Here is a 27,447-nt window from a genome sequence, read left to right as displayed (position 1 = left end):
CTTGACATAGTTGTACCATGACCCGACTTCTTGAGGGAACTCTGAATGTACTTCGAGTTGTATTCTTGATAGGCTGATGCCGCGTTCTGGGGCCCCGCCAGAAAAGAACTCGGTTTCTCGAAAGAACTCGGGTAAGACTCCATCTCGGATGCGGAGCCTGAGTTTGAGTCGGATGCGCAAAGCCGCAAAATCTGAGTTGGATCGGACATTACGAGCTGCGCGAATCTTCCGGTGAGTTGATCTGTCGTAGTCGCCGAAATAAAAAGGTCTTCAAGGTGATCTGAATCTTCGAGGAGACGGCTTTAGAGCTTGCCATCATCGCTTGCCTCGCAGATCCATGAACCAAAGATGAAGGTTGATCCCGTCGAGAAGATCATGTTGTCGAGGTCCGTCGAGCTCTCGGATGCAAATTCGCCGAAAGCCCCTACCTGGCGCGCCAGCTGTCGATGTTTCACCACCGATAGCCTACCACGGGGTACCCGGGGCAGTTTGTTCGGGCTTCAGCGTATGCAGAACTCGACGGTAAACGCAAGAGACAGTCGATTTATCCTGGTTCGGACCCTCGATCGTGATCGAGTAATAGCCCTACGTCTAGTCGGCGTTAGCCTTTACGTTGGATTGATTGTAAAGTGTTGTCTCTAACTCTCTTCTGCAGGAACTCCGCCCTCCTTTATATAGTCAGGAGGCCAGAGTCCTAGTCGATTTACAATGAGAGTTCCTAGTAGGATTACAGAATAATACTACTACTAAGATTATATTGAAAGAATCCTAGTTAGACTATATCTTCTCCCTTCCTTGAGGGGTATCCCGTGGGTCCCGCATCGACACTCCCGTTACTATAAATCTGTAGTAATGTTTCTTTGTATATAGTGAAAACAACTCCCTTGCATATTTACCCTACATGTCACCATCATGTAGAAGTAGGGATGAAAATGGTCAAAGAATCTCTCAACCGTTTTCTACTTCTATATTTTAATACAAAAACAAAAGCAAAAGCGGTAAAGCTAGACGCGAAAACGAACACGAACTTATGAAATACTGAGAATTTCGAAAACGAAAGTCCTACAACTTTCATAAAAAGTATCTCCATTTGACACCATATAAGAAAGATATGATTTTTCTAAGGCAACAAACGCTTGTACACGAATAATATATTGCTGAAACTTTGTTTCATTTTTTTGAACATCTTAAAGATCTTAAATGAAAAACAAAAAATTAGAAAGTTGTAGATCTCGTCGAGAGCTACAATTTTCATATAGAAATCGTCTTCATCCGAGTTCATACGAAAAAGATACAATTTTTCTAAGGCTGGACCTCTAGTGTACCCCTCGAATTCCGGATATTCTGAGTTAAAAGTGGAAAAATAGAAAAGGTCGAAAATTGTTTAAATCGTTTTCGTTCCGATTTCGAATTTCGTGTTTAGAACTTCGAACCAAATTCGAATTTATCCCAAAATATGAATTCAATCGGATCGAAAACGATAGGTTTTGGAACGAGATATTTCGGTACTGTTTTCATCCCTAGAAGTACTTCTGTAAATGGCTCTCAGGGCAAACGGCGCACCTCTTGAACAGCGGGCGCCATCTGTTTTCTTGAAGCGTGTAGACGTAGGACGGTAGAAGCACTTCGGTTGATTCCATGCAGTGTAGGTATTACAATTTTCTATAGATATAGAAAGAAGAACCGTAGCAATTTACAGTGCCGACAGCACCTAAATAACTTTTTTTAGGAAGACAGCATCTAAATAACTGTATTCACTGCATCATGTTACTATTTTTTCACGGCGGTCGTCCCTTTCAGGATCACCGTGCGACCTACACATACACACATCAGCAGAGAAAGTGAAAGCGAATTTCTACGCGCACAGCTACAACTTAATCGGCCAATGAACACTGTGAACGCACTGAAGCACGGTCTGTTCGCTGGTTGGTTCTTGGCTTGATAAGTCTGGCTAGTGATGGTATGTTGTGAGAGAAAAATACTATTGACTGACTGATAAGCCCTAGCTCAAACCCACGAGCAAACAAACTGGTGTGCTACTGGAGAAGACGGAGCCTTTGTTCAGCTCGATGGTGACAGTATCTGTTGTATATGAAGGAAAAAAAATATCTGTATACGTCAATACGTGGAGAAGGAGACTTGTATTGGTAGAAATAAAAAAAAAACATAACTTCATCGTGTGTTCTGAGTACTGACATTGCTGACTGGCTGAAGTAGTGAAGTGTGTCCCAAATCTCTTGCCCTTCATCACCATCTCAAAGCGGTGTGCAAACTGCAAAGGACTAAAGGAGCCGATTAAACAACTACTAGTTGTGACAAACTAAAGAGCAAGTTACAGGGAAATGATGAGGTTTGCATATCTTAAATGATATAAGAAATATTCAAAAAAAACTAACTGATATGGTAAAAAATACAAAACGGTAATGATGAGGTTTTGTGTTGTAATTAATTGGAGTAACTGTTACAGGGCTTCAGCCAATTTTCTTAAACATCATGCATACATTGTGATTCATATAGTTCTGATATTTATTCATCTCAAATTATACTTCTATAGCATTTTCTTTATATATACCAATACCAATTTTGTATTGTGTCAATTTGATCGAGCCACATATGGAGCTCAGGACATAAAAAATGGTTGTAATTTGAGTAATACTTCCTCCGTTTCCAAATTATAAGATGTTTTGAATTTCCAGATACATTGTTTTTATTATGTATCTGGATATAATATATATCTAAGTGCATGCATAACAAAAGTTATGTATTTAAAAAAGCTAAAACATCTTGTAATTTAGAATAAACACACCAGATCTCGTTTAATATAATGTTCGTCCCATTAGCCTTCTCCAAGGAACTTCCTCTGCTTCCACGAAATTAACAATGAATTGGCACGGTGGACATAATCGGCAAGCAATATGTTCCTGTCACGTTAATGTTCCAACACTTTCCCGCTCCGCCGCCTTCCACTCCAAGCTTTTGACTCGTAAACCCTACAAATACTACACTGCCCTGCTGTTCGCAAGCCATTTGCATGCTCTAGCTAGTAGTGTCTCTGTTCTTCTTGCTTTATTTGCCACTGCATCTGTTCATCTGTTCTTCAGACAATGAAGCTGCATCGACAACTATCCATGGGGAAGCTGTCGAGCGCCGTGAGAGAGCTCTGGGAAGGTCTTACCGTCGGCGCGCATCGACCCGCGGACGACGACTACTTCAGGGGCAGCTACGAGTTCTCGTGCACGACCACACCTGTCGATGTTCTGACGGTGAAAGGACGACATCGACGTCGCCAACGGCGCCTGCCACCGTGCGTCGGCGCCTAGCAAGCAACGGAGATGCTGGCGGGGACCGTCGTCACAAGGAGGGACGTAGGGTGGTCGCCGGAGCTGGAGCGCTCACCTCAGGCCATGGCGGCGCTAGACATTGACGGTCTGGCCGAGGTTTCGCGAGCAGCTGAGGATGCAAGTAGAGGTTGAGCAGGAGGCAAGGCCCAAGTCTCGCTTGGCGCGATCTGTATCAACGATGTAAGCTACAACTACGAATTCCAAACTCAGTCTCGTGCAACATATTACCGTACTACTACATCCATTTTATAATACGTACTACCTCCGTCATGAAAATATGAGAATGATACGGTTTCATTAATCAAAGTATCTAAAGTTTGACTAAGAATGTGTTTCGATTGACGGATCAATGTAGCCCGTTCACATGCCCTTAACCCAACTTATCCGCTCGTTTTTTCATCCGAAACAATATTTTTCTCTCACAACATTTCATCCAAAACAGTATTTTTTATCCACTTTCCTCAAAAAAAAAAAAAAAACCCTCCAACCGAACGGGTCCGAACTAATCTCGAACAGAGGGAGTAGCCGCAAGCAACAGCGCCAGCACAGGCGAAGTATGTACTGCAAATACTGGCCATTTGGCCAGAGAAGAATGCTATCAATCAACAATACAATTAGTAAATGCGTATGAGAGAAATCCTCACCGCATGGGCACTGGAATCATTAAATGCAATCCTTAACTTTGATTCACTGCACTTCTCAATATTATATTCTGACTACAAAGAACCGCAGCGCATAGACACGACCTTATTGAGTTCAGAGAAAAAACAATGCATCTTTAACCTTATAAGCTTACGGTGTAAACGGAATATCAAAAGTGCTCAAACCGAGAAAGTTTCGCCTTGCTAAGTTCTCTTTTCTAACCGAATAAATAAGGTACCCCCTCAGTCTAAGTTTTCATCTATAACTCACGGCAGAGTCCCACATTTGGGGTTGTCCAAAACTTTCATAGCATGCCAGACTGCAGCCAGTCTACCGACGACCTCCAGGCTTCCTTGCAGCTGGGGCCTGCTCGTCCTCGTCCGATTCAACATCCCCGTACTGCCAGATCCGCAGCCTTTCCTTCTTTGCCTTCTCCTGGAACTGTTCCAGGTTCTGGAGAGCTGTCTTCCTCTCCCTAGTGTCCCATCTCTTGCTTCTTTCAAGCCGGGCAAGCCCTTCCTGTAAATGCAGGGAGAGTAGGTGATGTTAGAAATAAACATATGTTCCTGGCCAAATAGCCATAATACAGCTTTTCACATAGGTTTTCCAAGAAATTGATCACATCGTCTGTCAACAAATGAACATATATTTCTTTACTTAGTACTGTAGTAGGAAGTAATGTGTGTTATATGTTTATAGGCATTTTGCGTGGCATTTATATCTTTGCTGACTAGTTAGTAAGCAGCTATTTGTCTTCAAACATGAGCAGTAGGGATGTTCTACAAAACATGAGCAAAGGTTATGTACTAAAGCAGTCAGTAGCACAAACCTCAAGCATGGTAGCATTTATGCTACTTTCTGTCTTGGCATCAACAAGAGTAACAATGAGAACATTTCCGGTTCCTTGTCCTTTTGATTTGCCCCCAGATGCATCACGTTCTTCGATCATTGCCCGAAATTGCTTTGAGCTACTGAGCAAACATTCGCTTAGATACTCTGCTGCTTCCTGACCAAAGTCATCCTCAACACTAGGCACTTTTATGAAAGCAAGGCTGCATAGCTGAGCAAGAGCAGGAGACGAGGAAACAGATGGGTCAACAGGTCGTAGACGACTGTAGGGAACCACCTCTTGGTTGCCATAGTCAATATAGAATACTTCAAACTTGTCGTTCGGAGATTCTACAGAACGAGGTCCATTAACAATCTGCACAAACCACATGAAGACTTAATAATAATATTTCTAGAATGACCAGGAGCTAATAATGGCAATTCGAGCATAAAGTATAAAACTATGTTGTGATTCGCTTGAACTACTTTTCAGCTAACAAACAGTGTTTTTCTCTCACAAAAAATCAGCATAAGCCAAATTTCAGCATAAGCGAACAGTGTGAAGAAAATTCAGACATAAACATGACTTTGGTCAGGACATCCTGCAAATGTGCAAGTAATCGATTTCTAATACCAGTGACAATATATTAACTAATTTACATGGCACACTGAACCAAATAAATATTGAAAGTTAGCTTTCTCTATCCATACTATTCATCTCATGTTCACTTGCATTCTGTTGCTAAAAACGAATAATGTTGTAATTCATCAACGACCACATAGGCAAACACCTGTTGTTAGACAAACTGGGTGTGCAGTGCCACAAGGGAGTTCTTTATGAAACAGGAAATTATGAGAACCAACAGAGGGGTTTATTATTGGTCCCATATTTATTAGATACCATGAGAAGGCTTGCCTAGTCCTAATGTGTAAAGTTCTGATGTAATTTCCATAAAAACTTGAAAAGATGAGACAGAACGCCCTCATCAAGGTGCTAACAACCAAAATAACTGGTACGGGTTATTTTAGAATCATCAAACTTACAGTGGACATAGGAGAAGAAATTTCTGTATAGAGCCCTAGGGTATAAGCTAGTAAGACAGAATTCAACTATTGACTTTGGCCCATAAAGATTAGTTGACTTCATCATACACATTTAGTAACTGTACACATACCATAGCTCTGTTCCAGGAGTTGTCAAGGCTAAATTGTGCAAGAACTATCTCTCCCTTCACAGGATTAAAAGCACCAATGACTGGCGCATCTTTAAGTTTCAAAGATGCAAGCTGCTGTTGAATTGAAGCCACCCTCTGGTCACCCACTGTCTGAACATAAAACTTCCCACCACCAAGAACTTCCGTGACGACAACCTAAATAGAGTCAGTCAAGAAGTTAATTCAACCCAAATAAATGGAGTGTGCTTCAAAAATATCCTTCGTGAACAAACCTTGAGAATTTCCTTTTGTTTAGATTCAGGTGTGGATCCGTTGGAAGCATTTTCACCCTCGACATAGTTCTCCCATATCTTGAAAAGTTAAGTGTCAGTAATTGTTTTTCCCTTTTTTACAGCTCGGGGAGAAAAATGAAATGTTACCTTAATCTTTTGTTGCTTTGCAGACTGTTCAGCTCTTGTTAGGACATAAGCATCTGTGATCCTATCCAAGCCAAATGAACTCAGCTTGGCGAGCCCAGCTTCCAGAAGTACAGAGCCCATGTTGGTCTTGGACTCCCACAACGAACCTATGAATGTTCCTGTCCTATCAACTGCTTCAACCTCTATCTGTGTGCCACTTGCATCCTTCAGAAACTAAAAATGAGGGAAATGGAAGAACCAAAAGAGACAGCTAAAGTTGTACCTCCACATCACGTTGTAGTATCCTTCTCCTCATCAAAGCAATAGCTTCATCTGAGTATGGCTCGCCTTTACCAGGACACCGAACACCAGATAATGAGAAGGCAATACTGCAAGTCTCCTTAGGAATTGTTAGTTTGAATCGATGGCCACTAAAAACATATTCAACGATGGCCGAATGCCTTCTGTTCCGCTGCAAGAATGGAAGGAAATCTTTGGCCTTCTTTGCAGATACCTATCCATACAAGGACCACACTAATAGGTTAATGAATGATGCAGAAAATATCAAAATCGAACTGATGGAATGAAAGAACATCACTTACAGTTGTTAAATCTGTTATATGCATCACAGGAGATTCTTTTAGAGAATGCACTCCTTTCTTTGCTTTCTCAGCCCGTGATTCAGCTGCTAACAAAGCATCATAATAGTGTGACCTTTCCTCATAATCCCTGTGTTTAGATGTTTTAGCAAAGCCTCGTGAGAGCAAAAGCTCAGCAACATTAACTCCAGGCTGGCTGGCAGAGCTCGGAGCAGAAGATATGTCATCTCCGTCAGTATGTGATGGTGAACCCAGAAAAACTGAACCATAATCTAGAACTCTCGTATCAGCCATGTTTGCTGTTGGAGCAGCACTCTGCCCATCCACAGTGCTGATCCTTCGAGAGTATTCCATTTCAACAGCCACCTAAAAATGAAAAAATGGGGAGAAACTCAATCTATTTTCTACTAAGAATAACTGTTTATGATGAATTAAAAACTTCAGCCAGATTGTCATAAGCCCCATCTACATACTTGCTTGCCAATCAACCTCGTGCGCAAGAACTCCTTAGATTCACGACCAAAAGGTTCAGGCTTCACATCTGTACGAGCATTGCCCAACTTAGGAGCCCTAATGCTTGACAGATTAACCCGACGTTCAGCTGAAGGACTGCCATATGGAGCAGCATCATCAGCCACAATAATACAATCCCCACTTACAACCTCTACGACCTGTAAAGAGATCAACATGAAAAAAAAATAGTTATTATCAAACAATTATGTGAATTATGATGAATACACACTATCATCTGAGAACATAAAACACACTTTTCCAGTAAATTTCTGGTCATGAATGGGCTTCGAGTTTGTCACCGGTGGCTTAAACCCTGTCCAGATTCTCAATTGATCCTTTTTAGCCTGAAGTTCTGCGTTCTTCAGCTTTATTTTTACTTCAACATCAAGCATATTAGCACTCCACTCAACATACTTTGCAAGCCCCTGTAGCACAAAGGTTGGCATGTAAATTTTTAATGCAATAAGATTTAACAATTTAAGAATGTGAAAGCAATCATATTTAACAGTTTAATTTAGTTACTTCATGATGCCTGATAGCATGCGTAGTCAAAAGAAACTATATGGATAGATATTGGCCATACATTTTCGACAAGCTCAAGGGCCAAGTCCTTTGCAGTCTCTCCATCAGGGTAATACACAGAACCAATTATATTACTAAAGCTGTCTGTGCCTTCCACCACAATACGCACCTAGGATTTTTTTTATAAGGGAAAGTTAGGCCAAGTAACAAAAACAAATTATTCATGCCAAGGCAATAGAGGAAAATCAGAATAAGAGATAGCTTACATCTCTGTTGAGAACTCTAGTCTCTGTGAAGTGCTTGGCTTCTCTTCCATACCTATCTGGTGGAATTTCAGCAGAAGCTGCAGAAGCAACAAGTCTTTGTGCTGTAGTCAGTTGCGCAGGTGTTCCCTCAGAATCTTCACCGTTCACGCCATTAACAGTATCATCAGTTTCAGCAATTACAGTAGGTGCCGATGGGCGTCTCCCCATTGATGGTGCCTAGATTTATTTCTAATTAATATTTACTTCGTATAAACATAAAGAAAACAACACCAAATTATGAGTAGCTTACCTGTACTCCAGCAACATATATCTGCACAAACTGGAAACTAGGGAGTAAATACACACGAACAGTACTGCCATCGCGAACTTGTTCAACAATGGCCGCCAAACTCTTGCCTTTATTTACAACCGCAAAACCCTTCGCATCAAAACCACTTGCTTCACCAATTGCAGATGGTGGAAGATCTCTTATTGACTCTTCAGCAGCACCAGGTTCCTGAATGTAGATGAGATGCATACAACAGCAAAATCAAGAAAATCGTATCTCATGCAATACAAAATGAGTTGATCACAAGAGATGATAAATTGCTAACCTTGCTCCAACGACCAACACCCTGTTGCTTGGCAACTTCCTCCAACCTCAACAGCTCAGCAAGGTAAGGGTTTTGTTCGCCCCCCTTGGGGCCTTGCTCCTTTACCTGATTAAGCAAATAGAATAATAAATCAGTAACGCATCTAGTTTACAATACAGTAACGCATCTGTAAAATATGATAAAGATACTCAAATATGAAAGTAAGATGGTTCTTACCCTTGCCCATCCAGCAGAAACTACTGAGTATGCAACATTCTTGTCGCCTAGATAAACAGTTCCAAATTCTCGTCCAATATTAGGGGCTGTATAATCCACTCTGAATGTGACCTCCTGTAACAGCAGATTATAATTTTGCATTGTCCAGAAAAAAAGAAGAATACAATGAATGGTATGAGAGCTTTCAAATGTAGCACCTTCCCTATACAAAGTTTTCTCAGAAACTCTCTGCTTTCCCATGCGAAGGGCTCATCAACTCCACCACGGCGAGCCTAGAACACCATGAATAAACAAGCGAAAAATGAAAACTAGAGAAATGAGTAAAATATCAAGAAGCCACAATTGATACCGAGTACATAGTTCCAAGAGAAAAATTTCGTAACAAAATGCAACCAAAAAACAATTTGAGAATTGCCCCACATTCACTAGTCCTCAAGCATAACCTCAAAACCTAGTAACCTAGTTTGTCTAGAGCAACCCAATGACTTCCACCAGATTCATGAAACAAATGGAAACTAAGAGTAAGTGAAAAGGCAACAAATATTGTGCATTACCGACAAGGAAATTCACCAAGTGCAGATTGATCTTACCAGCCTTGGGGCCATAAGGTAGGACAGGGTGATGGACTTCTCAGGTGGGATCTCAGCCTTTGAGCTCCCCATGATTAGTAGACAATCCCCAGATGTCACAGCCTTCACCTTACCCCTGAACCATCCTGACGCTCCTGTGTTCGACGCCATGATACCAGCTTACACCCTGAAATCAAAAGGAAAGACGGTCATTTATTATTAGATAGTGTAACCTAACTAAGTCTTGTTTCCTGTCATATTCGGCAACTCGCATGTTACCGATATTTGCATTTTTATCTTCTACAGGTAGCTAAAATGACGAAAATGGAAAATACATGAGACACTTAAGTGGAACAATCTCAGTTTTCACACGAAATGCTTCCCTTTGAATACAAACCAAAAAAAAAACAATTCCGCTAACCATATTTATGGTCAGACAACACCAGTCACTCCACTTGTCAAACAATTAAAACCATCACCGGAGGAGCTGTTTCACATATCGAAATGGAAACTGAAATATCATCAGTGTAAAGTGCACACAGGTAGACAGGCCATGACATCTTGCTTTTATCCTACACAGGAATTATTCAGCACGAGCAGGTTTCTCTAAAGGGAAACATGGAAAAAATTGCTCACTAAAGATTTGGCCCACACCTAGCCCCGAATACGCGCAAGAGTCCAACTACCCGCCCCAGGGGTCACGGCGTCACGCAAACCCAGACACCTTTCTACGACAGCGCAAAAGCGCGGGCAGAGCAGCTCAGCAACGCGCACAGATGGCGTAAATCCAAATCCAAAAGTGCTAAATCTAATCCGAAGTCCACCCCTCTGCGCCGAGCAGCCATGCAGAGCTGCGACCGTACACGCATGCGCAGATCTGGCACCGGCACAACACGAACACGCGCGATCTCGTTGAATTCCGACCCCGGCGAGCGGACCCCGACGAGAGCAGGCTGCACAGCGTCGAATCAACCGCGGGACACAGCCCACAACGCATAGATCGGGGTGAGACGCGGTCCTAAACGCCCAGATCTGCGAGCTAACGCACCCAAGCCGCCACGAAACCAAACGTGCGCATCGGATCAAGGAGCAGGAGCTAACCTGGGCCTCGGCGGGATCGCGCCCGACGCGGCGGTGACGGAGGCGTGGAACAGAGGCAGATCTGGGCGAGCGGATAAGGGACGGGTAAGGTACCTCAGCTCCGGCCGGCGTCGTTATATAGGCACGGGGGGTGGGCGCGCCCCTCTCGCCGGCGTGGCGTCGAGGCGTCGAGGCGTCGAGAGCGCGTGAGGTTTTTGGGGTGTAGCGAGTGGCGAGACGACGGGGGAGGGAATGGAAGAGGGAGCTGTGGGTGGAGAAGGGTGGTGGTTTATAGGGCGCGACGCCAGTCAGTCGCCCCAGCGCGAGGTGTGAGGAAGCAGGCCGGTTCTGGCTTCGGCTGAGGTCCCGTTCCGTGCGCCCAGCGCCCGCGTCATGGATGGCTGGATGGATGGGCTCGACGAGGGCCGCTCGCTCGCTTTCTCGCTGAATTGGGCGTGGAGTTCGTTGGGCGAGACGCGAGATCCGAACGCCACCTGCGGAGCTGGAAAGGGTAAACTGCATTGGTTTGTTTCGGTGTAAGAAAAGACGCCACGTGAGATCAAGGCGGGGCCGGTGTGGTAAGAAGACTGATCAGGGCGTGTCCTGCGATTTGGCTAGGCTGACGTGTTCTCTCGTCCCTTGTGCTAAAGCAAATGGTACCGCGAGGCACTCTGTTTAGAGGTACTCTGTTTCACGAACAAAGACCTTGTAAGAGAGCAAGACTGTAGTAGTAAGAGGTGAGGCGAAGACAACACGTGGCAGTTACGGTGAGATGAAGACAACATGTGGTAGTTACTTTAGTTAAAACAGCTACTTCTAGAAGCACTACTAGTGGCGAATCGACTCACACGAACAAAGTTGTCTATGTATAAATTCTTTGTATCGCCTCACTGCTCCGATTCATTTGTTTAATCGCCACAAACTCTTAAATAAGGTTCATTTTCTTCTCTCTCGTCCAAAGCTTCACCTACTCTAGCAACATGATTCAGTTCATCGAAGTTCAAATAGGACTATAAGTCCGTTTCATTCCAGCACTGGAGATGGCCTAAATTAGGTTTTAATACATATTTGCTTTATATATTTGTACTTGTAAAATCTTCCACGTAAACCAATGATTTCTTTCTTCGAGCAATGTTTTCAATTGAAATAGCATATGAACATCTAGGGCAATTTAAAAATCTAAAAACATGATAAGGGGGAAAAAATGTTTTGAAATGAATCTAAACCTCGGTAATAACTTTCGGAATGTAACTTGGTATAAATTGGTAATGTGTGGTATATCCATATTCCACAATATGGTCCTTAGATATTATAAAAATCAAATTAAAGGTAATCCATATCAAGTACAATCTAGGAGGAACAAAATTATAATGAAAAGTAACATGACATTAGAAAGGTGAATTCATTTTTATTAAAATTAAATGAGAACTTTGATAGACTAAAGAAGGATATCCAAAGTCATATAAAAAAGGAAGAGACAATTAATTGTTTTCATTTATTACAAACTAGTTTCCATTTCACCCTTTTTTACATATTAATTGCACTTGTCAACTAATAGCAAGCCGTTGATTGCCCTTGCGGTCCGACCGACCAGCTGGCGGTTGGACCGGCCTCACCGGATTGGTCCGGTGATGACTAGAGTTTGCTATCGGATCAGGCGGAGTCACTATTCACACAAGGAGGCGCTTAGGTGGCACCAGGCGGTGTGATTGCGGGGTGGCGCGTTTGGACAGGCCTGGCAGCTGGGCTGCATAAGGAGTTGGCCCGTATTCAAATAGGCAAGCGTATAGTCCGGTGGGGATCCATTGGACTAATCTGATGGTCCATTTATTGCTCTTGGGAACTCTCTGGTGGTGGCGAAATCTCTTGGCGGTTGGACTGCATTGGGGCGCCGGTTGGACCGCCCCGTGGATACTAACGCATGGGTCTGCCTGTCAGTAGCCGTTGGAGGGCTAGACGGTTGGACGGTTGGACTTGCTCCTCTATATATATAGAGTAGCCAGCGCTTGGGTTAGTCACCTTGGGGATGTGTTGCCTGTTGTGCGTAGCTTTAAGGTTGTACTCTCATATGTTTGATAAAGATCACATCCGATCAATTGAGAGAGCGATTCCTAGTGTGTTGCATTGAGTGGTTGCATCAAGTGACACTAGATATTCATCTTGCAAGCCGGTGTGCTTGATGCTCTTGGAGGTTACCACCTCCTAGATGCTTGGAGGCTTGTGTGCTTCGTTTTCGCACACCCGAAGTTGGTGCGGTGCTCTAAAGGAGACCACAATTGTGAGGAGTGTTGTGTTCGCCCCACGGGAGATCGCGAAGAGCAACTCTAGTAGAAGCGAGGTGCGAAGAGAGCCAAGTGGTTCGTCTGGATCGAGTGCTGGAGTTTTTGTGTGTGCACACCTTGAGGGGTGAGAGCAAGCTTGCGGGCTATGGCAGAACCGCCCAAAATAACACGCTTTTGGAGGCGCTCGTCTTCCACTAGACACTAAGCACCTCGAAAGTAAACTACATCAGGCAGTTCCATCGAGCACACCCCAAGGGAGAACTCGGAACAATCCACAGTTTATATCCAGAATCTAATAATGAGTACGAGCTTACAATACTTAGTCCATTTCATACAATCAGAGTTCTTGGAAATTATTTATTACAATACCAGAGTTTAGAGTGCGATAATTAAACAGTGGAATGAAAATAAACATCTAGCGGAAACGATACAAGGATCCATCTGTGCCCACCAGAAGAATCCTCCACACAAGAGCTACTCCTCAAGCTGCACCTACAACAGGGGTAAAATAAACCCTGAGTACACAATGTACTCTCAAGACTTACCCGACTAGTGGGAATAGTTTCTCGACTCTCAAGGATATGATAGGCAATATGGGTTTGCTATTTTCTTTTGTTTACGAAAAGCATTACTAGAAGTACGTCCTTAAGATCAAGTTTAATTAGCAGTCATGATTCCTTCATTAGCTAACCATTCTAGGTAAGCACATATTCTACTTTCAAGCAAGGGTTAAGCAATCAGAACCATTTTACCATCTTTCATCTTCCAGTTCTTACTATGGTGCTAGACCATATCCAAGTCATACCATTTCACGAAAACGACGATTCGCGAACCAATGTATCCCAGCTAGGTACCCCGAAACACATGCCTTGTTTATACCCCAAGCACAAACAAGACCAACCCATTCCACTCCTGTCACAGGGTCAAGGTCCCCGTCCAAACTTAGACCCCAAGCCTCCACACTTGAGACCCAGTCTCAGTATGGTGCTTAGACCTCCACCTTTCCCCGCTTCCAATCAGTCGGTCCAGAAAGAGCCGAAACCCATGACAAGAGCGTAACGAGCCTTCCCGCTTCCATAAGCAAGTATGTGCTCAGGATAATAAGTCTGTGACCTGACTACCATCCATAGCAATGGACGGTCCTTAATCGACATGAACAGGGGAAAACAGTGTAACCAAGCTAAGCCTCGTTGGCTGCGGGACACAACCTGTTACAACCATAAATACCCAAACCATATCCCTGCCATGTCTTCATTTTTCCTTTCATCATTTTATTATGAGAGTAATAATAATCCCCTATTGTGAGCAACGATAGGTTACTCACACTACCGATGACCTAAGCATAGCATCTACTTGAACCTGCACTAGTAAGACTCTTAGGACAGGTGTATCTATGCATGTGATTTCTATAAAAATTCCTATAACGTAAATGCACAACATATATATATAATATATGTATATATACGGTGAATTATAAAATAGAGGTTATGCACCGGGGCTTGCCCTTGGGTAGGCGTGGTGTCAGCTGAGTCAGTCAATGGCAGCTCCGGGACCTCCTCCTACACGAGAATCTCCTCCTTATACTCCTCGATGATCTTCTCGAACTCGTGATTGTCGGTGGTCACGATCTCCGCCAACTCGTTCTCTACATGCATGCGATGATGATGCAACACTTAGCATTCAAGCAACAATAACTCTTAAACTAAGAATATGCATACCAAGCTACTAAACTAGCTCTAATGACTAAGATACTAAGCTAACTATTATCTTCATCAAGCAAGGTGTTGGATTCAACTAACAAACACTCAGTTTTGCAATTTAAGGGTATATCTTTATTTCTACTAATGATTTAATGTATATTGAAACAAAGAGTATTTAACTACCCTAATGCTTAGTCTATTCTAAGGCTACAAAAATTATAGTGAAAATATAATAATACAATGAAGCTACTATAAAATTTTCAGGACTAAAGCTATCACCAATTACCATAAAAATTCCTACAATAATTAACTTAATATTATTAAGCATCCTCAAATGATTTAATAGCTTTTAATGTCAACATGTATAAACATGAACTAAATACACCAACCAATATAGCACAATTTTAGGAACCTAACAAAATTTGTTTCATAATGTTTGGACACCTATATGATTATATATAATTTACCAAAGATCGGCTCAAAAATTAAATTAGAAAACCATTGCTAATTCCTTACGAAAAAGAAAACTAAATCTCTCGCGTGGCACATGTGACAGAACCGCCCAATTTATACAAGATCAAGTACGGCTGTCCCCGTTTAGCACGTTGACACGCACATGCTTTCACTTATATAAATCCGGTAGTCCGCCGAGTGTCACGAAGGACCTCGGTAAATCAACATCACAACCAAGATCGTATGATTAAGCAAATACACATCACATATGCAGAGTTGCAGCGGAAATAATATTACAAATGGGTTCACAAATAATAGTACCAGTTTGGGTTTCAAAACCGATTATTGAAAACAACATAGCTTTCAAATGATTATATTAATATAAGTTCCAAATACATGCTAGCATAAGTGACATCCTCAGACAAAAGCATATAGATGAGAAGTAAATATGGAATCACCGAGCCCACCGGTGGTGAGCCACCATCTTCAACAGGCCGAGAACTTTACCTGCAACATAGTGGGATAAACCCTGAGTACTCGAATGTACTCAGCTAGACTTATCCGTCATAAACCAGAAATAAAGTGACACCAAGGATTATGCAAGGCTTTATCAGTGGATCTTGCTAGATAACCTCTTTGCATAAAAGCTTGAGTAATCATTAGCATTATTAACCTATACTAGTAGTGACTTTTAGCCATTTCCTACCATCTATATTAGCACCTGTACTAATCAATCACTTGATTAAGTTGCAAACAATAATAACCATATTAGGTATTTCATGGCTCATTATCATTATTATCATCATCATCATCATTTAACCATATCTTTAAATTTAGTGAATCTACATTGCTGGTGCTTAGTCAAGTTCTCACTATCTGGGAAAGATGGTGATTCGAATCGATTCCTATCCAGCTGAAGGGGTATTCCTAACACAAACCCTGCTTCCCCCGTCGGGGTTGCAATCAAGTCACCTTTGGTACAACTCAGGAGTAAAAAAAAAGAAAAGTCACGGGTCCGGACAGCGTCGTATTCTCAAGGGTGACACTCTGCCAGGAAGTGCAGGACTTTTAAACACCTGACCCCTTAGACTCACGCCAATGTCCCCAAGCACATCCTTACTGCCTCTAGAATGCGCACTATAACCGCCCGGTTCCTGGCCTGAGTCGAGCTATTAGGCTTCGCGGTCGGAACGACTTATCCGACCAGCTAAGTGTTAAGCTGCGTTCAACATGACATGAGGACGTACAGCGAATCGGTCCTTAAACGACACAGACGGGGATAGATTCATATCCAAGACCTCTATGCCTTGTTGCTGCACTACCGTCATCCCGTCCGGTCTCTTTTTATTATTAACACATGGTTCTTTTCCACGATAGCAAATATAGCCAACCGTGACCAGAGCTCATCCTATATCTCACAGGTGATAGGAAATCACCCGACTTCTACCGGTCTAAGCATAGCTATGCATCATTTGATCCTACACTTAATTAGGATTCATAGGATTTTATCTGGACAAGGTAAGGATATAATGCAACAATTGGTTCCAACCAATTCCTATACTTAATGCATCATCAATAATAAAAGATACTCAAGATATTTGTAAAAACATGGAAGACTTAGAATGCTCCGGGGCTTGCCTGGAATCCAACACTAGGTTAGTGTTTGTTAGACGACACTCGCTTGGTGAGCATCTCCTGTTCAGGCATGTACTCCAGGGGTCCTTCCATCTTTGGGTTCGGATCCAACATCCCGTCTTTCATGTGGTTCATCTAGCGTACCTAGATGAGATGCAAGATGCAAGTGCATGAATATGAAGAATGGTAATATGAGATGCATCACATAATAGCATTCAAGGCAAACATAAGACCATGCAAGACATAGGCACCTAGAGTTATTTAACTAAACATCACACAACCTATTACAAAGGGATAGTAACCATATTAGGCATAGCACACAAGTGAACTTAAGTTCAGACATTGCACACATGCATTAATCAAGAACTAACCAACATGTTTAGCCAAAACAAGAGCAAGCTAAGGCAATCACTGTAACACCCCCGGTGTTACGATCTCGTTTAGCACCGCGATTTAGGCCTAAGTAAAAATTCCAGAACGAGTTTCTCGGATTTTAAAATTTAAATATTGAGCTTAGGTTTAAAATGCCATTTTTAGCAAACTATATTGAGCAAAGTAATTAAATAGCGCTTAAATATTTTGTCTCTATGAGTTAGTGCGAAGTATGAACTTTTGTGGGAAATAATTATTGGTGGAAGTTAATCGGGTTAAAAACTTAAAATGAAATAGAAATAAAGATGTGAGTGCCGCTGGCCACTCGTCCCACCAGCCTCGTCAGTACGACGGTGTTGTTTTCCCTGCTCTGAATCGGTCACCCGAATTACTCATGTCGTGCCGCGCTGTCCCGGCGTTGATGGTGTTGGCCGAACCCTCACGTTGTTTGCTTGCTCTGTCTCTGATCGTCCTTGCTTGTCACTGTCTGTCTATGCCGAGGTCAACTTGCTGCTGCTGTCTCCGGCCCCTGCTTGGCCACTGGCACATTCTAAGGCACTAGTATATTGATGAAGCAAGAACCACAACAAGCTTAAATGCAGCAGTCAAGTTACTGTAGCACGTTCCTATCTGTGCTCTCTGCGCAAGACTGTACCAATTGACCTCCTCTCTTGCTTGTTTTTTTTCTTTTCTCCGGTCATATGCCTCTGCTGCCTTGCTCGACTTGCGTGCCTCTGTGGCTTGTCTTGCTTGCCATGGCCTGTCTCTGCCTATTTTCTGATTTGCTCGTGCCTATCTCTGTCTGTCTCCTGATTCCCTCATGCGGCTTTTCTCCCTCCTTGTTCTTCTCTGCTACCTAAAGGGTGTCACAGCTCCTGCCTTTTCCGCCCACCGCAGCGTCCACGCCAGAGCTCTCCGCGCCGATGCCGGCCTTCCCCGCGCTAGAACCGCCGCTCTGCTCCATGGCTGACGCGCGCGCATGGCCATCCCCGCCCGTCGTCGCCCGCTCACCCTGGCGCCCCTCGGTCCCGCAGCTGCGCGCCACGCATCCGACTGCCTGCGCCCTTGTCCTGCTCGCTCTTCCTGCGGATACACTGACCTCGCAGCGCCGCTCCATTCCCGTGCTCTGAAGTGCCCCAATGCCGAGCCGGTTCACCCCGGTCATCCGGCCATAGCACTTGTCCGCCTCAGCGACATGCGCCGGCTGGACGCCGCCGGTGGCGGTTCCCCATGGCTCCTCCATGCCGCGCGCCCGAGCCGCCTCTCCAGCTGCGACCCGCATGATTCCACCAGTGCCAGCCTTCTCTCGTGCCGCATCTCCGTCGTCCGCGTGCTCGCAGTCACCTTCACCACGGAGCAGCTCGATCTCACGCGCCGACACGCGTGGCCGGAGCTCCTCGCCTTAGCTCGGGCCGAGCTGCGTCCTCCTGCGGGTTCGCCCGGTATCGTGCAAGCTATGAGGTCGCCTCCCCACCGCCGCCGTTGAGCGCGCGGCTGGATTTTGCCGCTGCCGGCCGGTACTCCACTGGTGCTCTGTTCGTGGAAGAAGAAGAGGATGCGAAGGGTATAAATCCAAGCTAAGCTTTTATACAGGGTCTTTACTACAAAATACAGGGCTTGAATGAATAGTGCAAATAGGGTTGGCGATTAGCAAAACGGATAAGGGGTTTCCTGCAAAAACGCACCTGCGCCCTGGGCTTTGCCAGCTAGGCCGACTTGTTGACGTTGTGTCTGGGCCACTCGCTGTCGCACGGTGGGCCGGCCGGTTGCCAACATGCTTGGGCCACCGACCCGCTTGGGCCTTCGCCTGTTGTTGCCGCGCGCTGGGCCGGCTGTCTTTGCCGTGCCTGGGCTGTTGGCCGCGCCCCTCCTGGGCCGTCCACGCCGCTGCACGCGCTGTCGTGTCCATGTGGACCGGCCATTCTGGGCTACTGGGCCACCGCGCGCCTGTGGGCCGAGTTGGCCGTCCAGGCCTAGTCTTGTGCGTTGTTCGGTTTTGTTAATTCAGCGCCTTTCAAAAATTGAACGTAAAGTGTAGAAAAATCATAAAAATGTCAAACTAGTTTTGTTGAGTCTCTAAAATCATGATCTACCTATTAGTATAGTTTGTTCACATAGTTTCATAATATTCGTGGAAGCTATATAATTAATTTAAGGTACTTAATATTGTAAAATATAAACTTGAAGGAGTTTCCATGATAAATTGGTAATATTGTTGAATCTAAAATTTGTATAGTATGCTCCTAACAATATTAGATACTCACTATAATTTTTGTAACTCTAGAATAATTAGTTGACTAGAGTAGTTAATGATGTCCTATTGCGAATAATGATTAAATCGATAGAATGGAATAAAGAAACAACTTAGGTTTATGTAACAAAAATAATTGTTGAGAAATAGCGTCTTATCCTACAACGTGTATATGTAGCCTAAGTACGGTCGTTGTTAGAACTAGCCCGTTAACTGGAGAGGCGTAAATCGTATTTTACGAATCACGGTTGCAATTGATTAATTACGTCTTTGCACTACATCGCATTGCATATCATATAGGTACGATGATGGATCAACGGATCAATTGAAGGATGATTAGGAATTCAAAGATGGTGTAATGGTATTCTCTCTAGGAGATGATGCAATAGGTTTTCTATTCAGTTGACGGTGGATGATCTGAAGATGCAGATACTAACTTTTTAATATCTCTTACCCAGGCAAGCCCCGGTGCATAACCCCTACTTTTCTACAGTTTAAATTATAATTGTGCATTAAGTTTTTAAGGAGTTAAATGAAACCCACTTGCATATATATCTTTATCCTATGAGTCTTACTAGTATGATAGGATCGCGTAGAATGCTATGCTACAGGACTCTGGTAGAAGTCGAGTGATTGCCTGTCACTCGCGAGAGATAGGAAATATACTACTATATTATTATCACTTGGAAAATATAAATGGTGGAAAGAAAAAATGGTGACCGGACAGGGATATGGTTTGGGTATTGGTGGGTGTAAGAGGTTGTGTCGCCGTGGACTCGGGGCATGGCTTGGTTACACTGCTTTCCCTGTCTGGTCGGTTAAGGACCGATCGTTGCATATGACTCTAGGCAAGTCACAGATTTATTGTCTTGAGCGCATACTTGGGTATGGGCGCTTGGAAGACTTGTTGCTCTCTTATCGCGGATCCGGCTCTTTCCGGACCGACTGATTGGAGGCAGGGATGGTAGAGGTCCTTGCACCACACGGAGTCCGGGACCCAGGAGTGGGGGCTTGGAGTCCAAGTTTGGACGGGGACCTGGACACCCAGGATAGGAGAGGGATGGGTTAGTCCTGCTTGTGCCTAGAGTACAAGTGGGGCGTGTGTTTCGGGGCACCTAGGTGGGCACATTGGTTCGTGAATCGCCGCCGAGTCGGTATGACTTGTCTTAACTCTAGCATCGTAGTAAGAACTGAAAGATGAAAGATGGAAGATGGAAAAAAGGAAATCTAATGGCTTACCACCTGCTTGAAAGTAGCACAGGTGCTTACATAGAATGGTTAGTTAATGAACCAATGCGGCTCTTAATAAAAATTGAATATAAGGACGCACGCTTAGTAATGCTTTCCTGCAAATACAATAAACCCACAAGCCAAATAGCCTTGCATATCCTTGGAGTCTTTTCTTTCCTCCTGTCGGGTAAGTCTTGCTGAGTACAATTGAGTACTTAGGGTTTTATTCCCTCTATTGTAGGTGACATGTGGATGCTAGAGCTGACCCTTGTGTGTGGATACCTCCTGGTGGGCTCAGCGAGGATTCCTTTACACTACGATCGTAGTTTATTTACAACTCTCACCAAATGTTTTCATAAATGAAAGATTTATAATATGTTGTCATAACTTATATACTAATGCTTCATCATGCTATGAATATCTATTTATTTCCGCTGTAATTCTGATCACATGTTTATATTCCGCTGTTAAATTAAACTGGTCATAACTCTGATAATATGATTGCATTTTCGCTATTATAATGCTAAATATTATACTCTGATGTTGTACTACAAGTGATGTAAGAAATGGTTAAGAATGATGTAAGCTTTATTCTCTCATTTGTGATCCTAATGGCAAAAATGTGGATTTTCGGGTTCTCCCCTGGGGTGTGCCCGACAGAACCGAGTAATTTAGTGTTCTCCCTCGAGTGCTTAGTGTCTAATGGAAGACAAGCACTCCTGTGAGGCATTAGATTAGGCGGTTTTGCCACAGGTGGTATCAGAGCATAAATGAGGAAATAAAGCTTTGAAAACCTTTTCTCAACTAAAATGTGACAACCTACTTTTGTAAAAAGTTAGGATGTTTGCATGCGCAGTTATATAAGTAGCCCTATTACTATGGGTATGTATCCAGGATAGATGGCACTCTACTAACTTAGATAGGATTAATCAAGTTTCTGCAGGTACACTGACTCGAGCATAGTCCGATAGTATCGACTAGCTACAAGGACAGAACGATGTGCCAAAAATCTGAGAACGGTTGCCCTATATGTTGGCAATAGTGAAAGGACGTATAGAACGTGCATTCATGCATATCCTGTTTATGCATTGTAGCACTCGTATTACTTACTGATACGCCATCCATAGGTGTCACGCGTGTCGTATTATGCACGACTAACTCGTTCCTGTTCCTGAGTTAGGTCTGCACTATGGCTTCGTGCTTCGCATTCGCCCGCGGTTCATGCCTATCGCGACCCACGTCTCCCCATACCCCCTTTTCTGCACTCTTGTCGGACCCTTGTCCTGCAGTCGTACTAGTCAGTAATGGCATCGCATGTCACTCGCCTTGAACGCGCGGAATTTGGTTGATTTGTTGTAGTGACCTCGCGCAGGAACCTTGGTGAACCACACTAGGACCACTGAGCACTCCATCTTTATAAGTAGAGCCTGACTTAATCATTGGCATCACCACTCGGCGCACTTTAGCTCGCTTAGCTTTTCCTTTGAGCCAGCCTTTCTTTTCGCTCAAGCCTTCCTTACAACCACCGTCAGAGATGGCAGGAGCCTGGGTTAGTACCTACTGTCTGAACGTTGAGGGTTTTCCTAGAATCCTGCATGCCACCCTGCAAAAGCTCGGAGTCAAAGATCGTCCTAAGTATGAGGGCCGTGAGTACGAGGAACATGGCACCGAGCGGTGTGAGGTTACCATCTACATCGGAAGAGTGAAGAGTTCCCCGACCTCACTAAAGCTTGGAGTGTGACCGCAATCGGGTTTAGCTTCATCGACACCTACCAGGTTGTGGCCCGCAAAGCCTTATGGTACCTCTGTCAGATCTATGAGGAGCCCATTGCCCGTACCCCCATACGGTTCTTTCCACCTTTGGATAAGAATTGACGAGCATGGAAGGCCTGCATGGAGTCTCTGCAAGGGCGGGATGCGTTAGAGGACAGTCCTACCATGGCGCACTTGACCACATACCTGCTCGCTCTAGATGAGCAGTATGACTGGCAAGCCTTGGAGCTAAGGGCATGCCTTCGGCGCACCGAGGAAGCCAAGGTCTTCAACCGGATACTCTAGGTGCAGCTCACCGAAGCGCATGCCAGCGCTGCAGTTGCTGAGAGCCGAGAGGCTACCATGGAGGAAGCTCTGAAGGAGACTAAAGATCGACATGTCCATCAGCTACGGGTGGCCTATCTTGTCACTAGGGCCGAGCGGAGGACGTTGGCTGCTGAAAGGCAGGATGCCCCGATCTTGGAAGGGATCCCTATCCACCCGCTAGAAAGAAGAAGAACTGGTGTTGCAGCACCGCCAGCACCTCCACCCTCGGAAGTGTCAGAAGTCGAGCCCTTGATTCCTCTCACTCAGCCATTGCCACGAGAGGATGTAGATTAGTTGCCTTGGGATGCTGTACCCGTAGTAGTAGTGCTTGTTGTCACTGTCCCTCAGTATTATACTCTTGCCTGTTGTTCATCATCCATAGTTGTTGAGATCGTCTAACTATAGGTGAATGCTATGTCGTGAATGGGAGCCTGAATGCCTGTATGATGTACCCGTATAAGACCGTTGGAACATGCATTTTATTCAGTTCGCTATGTTTATTGAGTTCATCTACCTTAAGTTTCTTTAGACGTGCTTAAAGTTTTCTAGGGTGATATTAAGAGGTTACAAGAGAAGTTGATATTCAAATGCCATCGGATCAGCCATGATTGGATAATATTGGACACTATATCGACTAATTGTGGATGTCCCTGTAGAACACTTGAATCTCTTTAAAACAAATCCACCGTTGGATTTGAATTCCTTGTCCCTTGTTGTGAAGGGAACCCTTGTCATTTGAATTTTTCCTTGCAATACTCCCCTTACTCTGTGGTCTATGACCCCATCGCCTTCATGGCGTGTAAGTTGGTAATAGTTGCCTGGTTAAAAGCTTATGGTGCCACGACAAAACCGAGGGCTCCCTGTGGAACAGCTGCCACATGGTGACACTGCTCGGCACGCGCTGGTATCGAGGTTGTTAACCAAGTACCTATACCAGGTTACACCGCCGCACCGTTTTGTTTTAAAAATTTTCTCCTTGGAAATGTTCAGGTGTGCAAACGAGAAATCCACAACGGGTTGATGCAAAAGTGTTCTCTCAAGGTAAATAAGAGATGGATTTGGAGGAAGAAAGTATGACATGATCTGAGTTACAGAAAAGACGGATGTGGTCAAGAAAGGAAAGCAAAAGAAGAGTAGTAAGGAAAGTTAGCCTCGGGTAGTCAGGAGTGATAGAAAAGTCTGAGTGGACGTATTGTCCCAAGCCCTATGCTTAGTTGACCGCGCTGTGCATGCTGGGTCATTTCACTGCGTGCCCTGCAAATGCTGCCTGTGTCGGGATCTGTAGTACCCCATTTTCACGTGGCCGTGGCATCGTGCAGTGCTCACCGTCTTTGTGCACTGTGCATTTCTCCTTTTTCCCAGCATCCTGTCGGCTCTCGACTCTCACACCTCGTCCCTCGTGCTAGACCCCCCCCATTTGCCCTTCCCTTCTTTCTTCCTTTTTGTGGACACGACCGCCCGCATGCCTCCACGTCGAGCGGACCTCCCCCTCTCCCCTCCTTTATTTCCCCCTCTGCCGCTTGCGCAGGAAGCGCACCATGTCTCTGACCTTATCTCCACAGCATGCACCATCTGTGTATCCCATCCCCGCCGCATCCGCTTCCGGTGTGTTGTGCCCCACCTCCGTTCGCCTCTATAAAATACCCTTGGTCCTTGTTTTTCTTCTTCATCTCCCTTTCTTCTCACATTCACAGCAGAGCTACGAAATCCAGTCGATGTTGTGAAGCTAGGTTTGTTAGTCTGAGGTGATGGTGTGATCTGAGAAGAAGGAAGGATCCGGTTCATCGAAAAAGTTCAAGTTCCCTTTTGGGTAGTCAATCTTAGGGTTCACGATGTTTTACTTCTCAGTCGACTGTTTCTGGATCTGTTGGTGCTACGCCATGTTTTGGAGAATCATCTTCTTGTTGTTTCTCCATTGTCCTCATCTATCTCGACTTCTTGAGTAGGTCTCAGTTGTACCAAGTTGCTCTTAACCATGTATCCCTAGATCCCCGCGTGGTTTAGCATTCGAAGTCGTGTAATCTTTCATGTAATCCCTGATCTACGGAATGTAATCGTGTTTCCCCCTTTTCTGGTTCTCGCTCTGAATCTCGGGACAAGATTCTTTTCAAGGGGGGTTGGTTGTAACACCCCCGGTGTTACGATCTTGTTTAGCACCGCGATTTAGGCCTAAGTAAAATTTTTAGAACGAGTTTCTCGGATTTTAAAATTTAAATATTGAGCTTAGGTTTAAAATGCCATTTTTAGCAAACTATATTGAGCAAAGTAATTAAATAGCGCTTAAATATTTTGTCTCTATGAGTTAGTGCGAAGTATGAACTTTTGCAGGAAATAATTATTGGTGGAAGTTAATCGGGTTAAAAACTTAAAATGAAATAGAAATAAAGATGTGAGTGCCGCTGGCCACTCGTCCCACCAGCCTCATCGGTACGACGGTGTTGTTTTCCCTTCTCTGAATCGGTCACCTGAATTACTCGTGTCGCGCCGCGCTATCCCAGCGTTGATGGTGTTGGCCGAACCCTCATGTTGTTTGCTTGCTCTGTCTCTGATCATCCTTGCTTGTCGCTGTCTGTCTATGTGCCGAGGTCAACTTGCTGCTACTGTCTCCGGCCCCTGCTTGGCCGCTGACACATTCTGAGGCACTAGTATATTGATGAAGCAAGAACCATAGCAAGCTTAAATGCAGCAGTCAAGTTACTATAGCACGTTCCTGTCTGTGCTCTCTGCGCAAGACTATACCAGTTGACCTCCTCTCTTGCTTGTTTTCTTTTCTTCGGTCGTATGCCTCTGCTGCCTTGCTCGACTTGCGTGCCTCTGTGGGTTGTCTTGCTTGCCGTGGCCTATCTCTGCCTGTTTTCTGATTCACTCGTGCCTGTCTCTGTCTATCTCCTGATTCCCTCGTGCGGCTTTTCTCCCTCCTTATTCTTCTCTGCTGCCTAAAGGGCGTCACAGCTCCTGCCTTTTCCTCCCACCGCAGCGTCCACGCTAGAGCTCTCCACGTCGGTGCCGGCCTTCCCCGTGCTGGAACCGCCACTCTGCTCCACGGTTGCCACACCCACATGGCCATCCTCGCCCACCGTCGCCCTCTCACCTAGGCACCCCTCGGTCCCGTAGCTACGCGCCGCACATCCGGTCACCTGCGCCCATGTCCTCCTCACTCTTCCCACGGATACGCTGACCCCACAGCGCCGCTCCATTCCCATGTTCCGAAGCGCCCCAATGCCGAGCCAGTTCGCCCTGGCCGTCCGGCCATAGCATGAAACAACCTCGATTTCCGTGAAGGGAAATCCACAGCGTCGAAGTGTAATAAGACCATTGTAGATCATATTACCCAAATTCCAGTCGCATATCACATCCATACAACGATAATATCAGAGTACAAATAGTGCGGAATTACATAAATTATTACATCGCCGCATTGGCGGAATCAAAAGTAGCATTCATTCAGAATAGCTTGAAGATAAGATCGCCAAACTTGAGCGTAGGCACGAACCCCTCAACCGTCAAACTCCTCGGCGCTATACTCCTCAGCAGAACCTGTGTGCCAAAATTTATCAGTACGATTTGTACTGGCCACTCCCAACCCTATGAGCATTTGCTTTGTGGAAATTGGATGCAAGTTGGACATAATCAAGGAAACCTATAAGGCTGGGGTTTCCTATGCAGTAGCATATCAAGTATATATATTAATAGTTGGTCAAGTTTTAACACCATTCCCACACACATTCCACCCCATTCCCTTCCTAGAGCCAGGTTTCGATCCTGGGATCAATTACACCACCATCTCCTCACCATCACCATACCATCGCTTAGTCGATAGGCCAACTCCCTCTCAGCACTGTCTCAAGGCCCGTAGCCCCTGGCTACGACCAAACACTCTCTCTCACGGGGGAAGAAGAGAAGGACTCATCTCTCTATCTAGTTTAAGCGAATCCCAAGAAAGGTCCATAGCCGACAAGTCGGCACATGTATCGATCGATCAACCATACACTCTGCAAAGGTTTTACATAACCACAAGATCCGCCTTCCTCGCTGACCATCGTCAACTGGGCTGATTCCGGCCGCTTGCTAGCCTAGGATATTGCCACTCTACCATTCAGCCCTGGTACACCCCAAGTCTAGTCTAGGGTGGCTGAAACTGTGAGTCATGAGCCGAGTCCACAAGGCCTCCATGAAGTCTTGGAAGGGTGTGGGGGAGATCCTTCGCACCCCGTACCTTCCTCGCACTGTCCGCTATCAACCTAGCAGTAGTGGCAACATCCTACCAAGTAGTCCGACCGTCTTGCACCATATAGGGCGAGTGGTACGTAAGGATTCCCGGTGAATCTGAGTACTAGTAAGTCCTTAGGGATGACCAAGCCAGAATGTCTCCATCAGGGTTTCCATTTACCGTGCCACCCCAACACCTCCATCCTGGGCTCCTCCCATCACAGGTTCACACCCAAGACCACCTCATATACCATTTACCCACCACAGGTATCCATTCCAGGAGTGCCCAGGTAGCATCCCACGGCAAGACTTGCCCCAGGCTCATCGTATACTCCAACTTGGTCGACACAACCCTCACCCTCCACGCACCCAAGTCACACACGCAGCACTCTCCCCATAGTCTAGATAACACCCGTTTCCCACCACGCATCAATGTAGTGCAAGCGTAATAGAAGTAATAAGCAACAAAATATAGTAGCGAGCGTGTGACTAGC

General features: G+C 44.8%; 1 protein-coding gene across 2 annotated transcripts; it reads right to left on the bottom strand.

Annotated features, from left to right (window-relative positions):
- Positions 1-4,004: 4,004 nt before the first annotated feature.
- LOC136477360 (ribonuclease TUDOR 1-like) lies at positions 4,005-11,111 on the bottom strand. Of its 2 annotated transcripts, none has more exons than XM_066475495.1 (17): positions 10,764-11,111; positions 9,684-9,849; positions 9,291-9,365; positions 9,094-9,207; positions 8,878-8,982; positions 8,574-8,780; positions 8,285-8,500; positions 8,080-8,187; positions 7,751-7,921; positions 7,457-7,654; positions 6,987-7,349; positions 6,668-6,898; positions 6,406-6,591; positions 6,259-6,336; positions 5,987-6,181; positions 4,813-5,187; positions 4,005-4,502 (listed from the first exon to the last, which is right to left on the bottom strand). In XM_066475495.1, the coding sequence occupies exons 2-17, from the start codon at positions 9,831-9,833 to the stop codon at positions 4,314-4,316; spliced, it is 2,961 nt and encodes a 986-aa protein (XP_066331592.1). In that variant the 5' UTR covers positions 9,834-9,849; positions 10,764-11,111; the 3' UTR covers positions 4,005-4,313. The 2 variants fall into 2 exon arrangements, with proteins under 2 accessions (XP_066331592.1, XP_066331593.1); XM_066475496.1 differs by having other exon boundaries at positions 10,857-11,111.
- Positions 11,112-27,447: the final 16,336 nt, after the last annotated feature.

The sequence above is a fragment of the Miscanthus floridulus genome, chromosome 8 (genome assembly GCF_019320115.1).
Source record: "Miscanthus floridulus cultivar M001 chromosome 8, ASM1932011v1, whole genome shotgun sequence".
NCBI lineage: Eukaryota > Viridiplantae > Streptophyta > Magnoliopsida > Poales > Poaceae > Miscanthus > Miscanthus floridulus.
Note: the sequence above shows the minus strand (reverse complement) of the source record. Positions and strands in the feature narration are given on the sequence as shown.